This window comes from Mercurialis annua, linkage group LG4 (genome assembly GCF_937616625.2).
Source record: "Mercurialis annua linkage group LG4, ddMerAnnu1.2, whole genome shotgun sequence".
NCBI classification, from domain to species: domain Eukaryota; kingdom Viridiplantae; phylum Streptophyta; class Magnoliopsida; order Malpighiales; family Euphorbiaceae; genus Mercurialis; species Mercurialis annua.
The window spans coordinates 11,420,912-11,426,132 of NC_065573.1; the positions used below are offsets into that span (position 1 = coordinate 11,420,912).

At 28.4% G+C, this 5,221-nt stretch overlaps 1 protein-coding gene across 1 annotated transcript; it reads left to right on the forward strand.

Moving 5' to 3' along the window:
* Window positions 1-3,079: 3,079 nt before the first annotated feature.
* Window positions 3,080-5,054, forward strand: LOC126679270 (uncharacterized protein At1g26090, chloroplastic-like). Its single transcript, XM_056105486.1, has 6 exons — window positions 3,080-3,117; window positions 3,836-4,003; window positions 4,071-4,257; window positions 4,369-4,443; window positions 4,549-4,745; window positions 4,828-5,054. Exons 1-6 carry the CDS (start codon window positions 3,080-3,082, stop codon window positions 4,988-4,990), a joined length of 828 nt encoding a protein of 275 aa, XP_055961461.1. The 3' UTR covers window positions 4,991-5,054.
* The last annotated feature ends 167 nt before the right edge of the window (window positions 5,055-5,221 follow it).

The following is a 5,221-nucleotide window of genomic DNA, read 5'->3' on the forward strand; positions in this document are numbered from 1 at the left end:
AAACCAAATACTATCTTCTATTTAATTTGATGTTTTTTTAATTTTTTTTTGTGTGGGAAACCACTTCATATTTGGTTACTATTAGACTAGTTGTATTTCACGCTGCAAACATGTCGATATCAATATTTTTATTTTATCCTCTAAAAAAAAGTAGTTTTAAATTAAGATTAAAATCAAATTGTTGGAAACTGATCATCAAAAGGTACAAATACATTTTTTGCTGAAAGAATATTTATATTTTTAAATTCTTACTTTGTATAATCCGGACCTTACGTTTATTAAATCGGTCTAAAAACCTCTTTTTCTATTGTAAAAATAATCGGAATTAGTCTGAATGCATGGTTCGCACTGGTTATATAATTTTAAGAGCCGGATTGCACCAAATTTCTTTATTAAAAATTCAAAAGAGTATCTACACCTATTAGTAATTTTAAATATAAATTAGAATATAAATATTTTTCAGTATGATACTGAGACATAAAAGATAAATTTTAAAAATTAAAATTTAATTGAAGTTAAAATTATTAAATAAATTGAATGATTTAATTTTAAAGTAAAAAAAATGCATTCTAATTAAAAAAAAAGCTTTAGTGTCTTGAAAATACAGAATATTTATGTTTGAAATGAATTCTAACTAAACTTTTTTAGAATTGCCTAATTTAACCCGTTTCGGGTTTTATTGTAAATTATTGGCAATTTTAAAAATAATATGATTTTTTTCCTACGTGATAGATGGAAAAACTGATCAATTAGTCATTTAACCTAAGCTAACCTAACCAAACATCATTTTGAACTAAATAAAGACTCGACAAAAATCAAACCGCTACGTTTTGAATGATATTATGTTGCAGCTGCATGAGAAGAAATATTTTTGAATGATATGGTTGAGATTATGGTGCAGGTTGTGTGAGTTTTTTTGTAATTGAATTCAGAATAAGCTTTTGGCTTACGTAAGCCTTACAATTAAGCCACGTTTAAAATAGATATTTTTAAAAACATTCAAATGAATTGTGACTACTTATCCTAACAAATAGTAAACTGCAATAAATCGTAACAATAAATAAATATATACATGATACTGTTGAAGTAGTGTTTAAAGATAAGTTAGTTTTAATGAAGAACTATTCCTAAGGGATGCCAAAGGGATAGGAATTAGTTAGCTGATTTTTAGTACTTAATGATCTTAAAAAAAGGCAAAAATATATTTTCTATTTTGCAATCAAATAAATTTAATTTAATTTTTTTAGGTCTCAAATTTGTGTTTTTGGGATCGGATCTTTAAATTTGTATCTCGGGATTAAATAAATCCATATTTGGATATATAATTTTAGGACTTCTTGACCTCATTTAAAACAATTAGGGATTCAATTGACTCATAATATTAAAAATGACTTATTCTGACTCCGACAACACAATTTTGGAATCTAATTAAAAGTTAAGCTTCATTTATTTGATTTTAAGACCCGAATTACTAGCCGCATTAATTCTTTGGCCCTTTTTAATAGATACGTCATATTGATTTTAAAATAGGGATGTAAAAGTAATAATTAGATTTACAAAAAAGAAAAAGAAAATATAGTAAGCATGTAAAATTGAAAAGAGTAAAAAGTACTTACAAAAATCGACTACTAAGTCTTTGAACGAGCCCTATAAAGAACATTAAAAATAAATTTTTTAATTAATAAAAATTCAAATCTTTGTTTTACTAATATATCAATAAAAAAATATACAAAACATACAAAAAAACAATAATAACCACATAAAAGATTAAAAATTTCAGAAAAAAAATTGAATTCGTGTTTATTAAACAATTAAAAATTAATTTTAAATTAGCGAAACCAGTGGTCTACTACAGATCGATAAAATGATCGACGGTGGCCGGAAAAAAAACTTTAATATAAAAACAAAAAAAAGAAAAAGAAAAAGAAGATGGTTAGGATTTTTTAAAAAGCGTTGAAGAGATTACTTTATGTTTTCCTCTCTGTTAAAGGGTAAAAAAGTTTAATTTATTTTACATGAAATTTAAAATGGAGTGTTTGAGTATTTTCATACAATTGAGCCTAAATTGAGTTACTTGACTCTAGAGAAAAGTTTAAAGTATTTCCAACCATAGCTCTCTACCATAATTTGTTTTTTGATAAAATAGAGATTAATGTGAAATTAAAGAGTAAAATTTTTTAATTTTAGTTTACTAAACTCTATAATTATAACTAGTTATTTTATTTTCATATTAAAAAAAATATTTTATCTATTTATGGTCTTTTGTAGTTAATATTTTATTAATTTTTCATGTTAAAAAGGAAAGATTTATATTTGTAATAAAAATCACAATAAAAATTATTTTAAATCTTTATCTATAAAATATGAAAGATAAAGTTTTTTTAAATGTCTCTACTCTAAATTTTAGTCATATTTGAGCTAAAACAATTTAATCATATTTGTTTCTTTAAGAAAAATTAGTCATATTTTCATCAAATTAATCATAAACTGAGTTAGCTGATTCCAATACGTACCAACGCTGATGGTTAGAGTGTGCATCGGTCGGTTTGGTTATCAAATCGAACCGAAATTGAATTAACCGAATTTTAAATATTGGAAATTTTCATAATTGAAACCGAACCAAAATATATTGGAATCTAACCGAAATCGAACCGAAATAATATTTTAGTTTAGTCGATTATTTCGGTTAACCGAAATAACTGAATTTATTAAAATTAAGTATTAAAAAATTAAAAATTAAATAAAAGAAAATAATTTTAATATAATTTATTATTAGTGTACACTATCATGGGCATTTAGTAACTCAATTCCAAAAAAATTACAAAATTACTTTGATTTTAAAAAAAATTACAAAAATAATATGATAATATATAATAATTCAGTTATTTCAGTCGGTTCGGTTATTTTAGAAACTGAGATCCAAAATCAAACTGAACCACATTAACCTAACTTTTTAAAAATGAAAACCAAAACCAAACCGAATACCATATTGAACTAAAATTTTGATTTGATTCGGTCGGTTAATTCAGTTTCAACCGAATACTAGCCGACGGGTTGAAAAATTGTGTGAGAGCCAAAAATGCAACAAGCACCGCCCCAACTGCTAACGGATTATTGGCAAGGAATGAGCTGAAATTTGCACACTCTTTAAACTCTAAAAAAATTTACGAAATTCATTTGCTAATACAAAATTCACATTTTACACTAATCAAGTTTCGTGAGTTTCTATTCAAACCACCATATTCAGATTGCATTAATGGCTTCTAATTTTTGTCCCACATTGCTTCTACCGAACCCACATCCTCAATTCAATTTCTCCAAACGTAAAATCAAGATTCTATTTACCTATAACTATAGCTTCTTCTTCAAGCGATAGTCTACTTTTGAAGCTTGAATTTGTTATTTCTTATTAAGACATGCTTTAGCTTTGTCTTTACTCTATTCTTGATTTTTAATTTAGCTTATTTTCTTTAGTTCAATTTATTTTTGAATAGAGATTCCATAATTATATGCTAGCTCGAACACTTCATTCAATCAAACATGTCATAAACTTTGGCCTTTTCGGACACAACTTTTTTTTTAACATAGGAAACCTTAAAAGACACTCGTTTCACAGTATCCATGTCCAACTGTTTCTGTTTCTCGTGTCTGTGTCTGTTCTACCTAGATTAAAAGCCAAGCTTAAACACAAACAGGCACAGAGGTTAACCCGATAACTATATTTATGTAATGATGAAATTAAAAGAATGTATAATTCCACTTAAACGGATTCTTACGTTGTGTTGTTTATAATAGGAGCCAGTTTAACATTAGAAATTGAAAATCATTGATATAGTGCATTTTTTGTAAATGAATTTTCTGATTTTCACAAATTTGAGGCTAGTCCTGCTAGGTTTAAGATTAGGCACAGATTCTATGAGAAACCAAGTCATATGCACGTTGATTCAAGGCCAAACCAACTACTCCAAGAGCGCTTATTTATAAACCGTGTATTGTTATTATTGTATTGATAATAAGACCTCATAATATATAAATTTGAGGTGCATTTCATTTAAGATTCTCTAATGAAGTTTAACTGAGCTTTTTATTTTTGGGAAAACTTTCACTAATCAGCATTATGCAATGGCTGGATTAAACATATGCTTGGTAATACAAACTCAAGATCGCTCCGCTGATTATCTTTTCAACTGTAAGATCGAAACTTCTCCTGTTGTGTGCAATGACAACCTTTCAGCTGTTAGGTCGGAAACCACTAAAGTGTGTGCTCTTCTTTATCTCATTTATGTTTTTTCTGTAGACAAAACTTCAATAGTTCTCATCTAAAGGCTTTGCATGTTTTGTTAAGTACTTTCACCTTATCACTTGCAGATGCTGCTTGAGTCTCTTAATAAGCTAAAGCATGCAGATGCTCGTCTTAAGATGAACCAAGGTGTTCTCGAAGGGGTAGGTACGTAATAGCTCTCTTAATATTCTTTGTCCTTCTTTCTACCCTGTGTAAAATTGCTTTTGTATTATTTGATCTTTTTTAAATTGCCTTGTGTTGAATAGGTGGTTGGAGAAGATCTCGGTATACTTCCCGCATTAGATTTTATTTTTTCAGCATTTGTACTCGAAAGGCTTGTCGGATTCTTAAAAAATGCAACCAAAGGGAAAGATAAAGAGGATGAAAAGTTTGACATAATAATATATGATGGATTCAGCACTGATGAAACCCTACGAATGATAGGTGCAGCCAGTAAAGCAAGGTTCACGAAGCCTCTCTCTCCGACTTCGTCTGTGTCTTTCTTTGTTTCATGTAATGGTGTTCAACAACATAATTGTTTTCAGATTTTACTTGAAATACCTGAGGAACTTGGCCGAGAAGACTTATCTTGGGAGACTGGCTGGTCCTTCACTCTTGAGACTAGTTGATGAAGCAATAGGTATAAGTGACAAGAGGTCGCTGTTGAATGAGAAAATGAGTGCAGAGATATGGTGTAATATCCCGTAAAATTTTAATTTATTTTTTTTCGTAAATTCCGACAATTTTCCGGTCGTTTTGAAGTAACTTCGATGATAGCGGTTTGATTTGAGTTGGTTCGGATTGGGGTTGATTTTATTGGTTCAACCATTTATTTTTTAATTAAAAAAGAAAAAAAAAGGAAATTTGTGGATTCCCGTTCGAGAATTATGATTCTCGAACGGGAATCATCCTTTCCAGGCCTGGTCTCGTACGAGACCA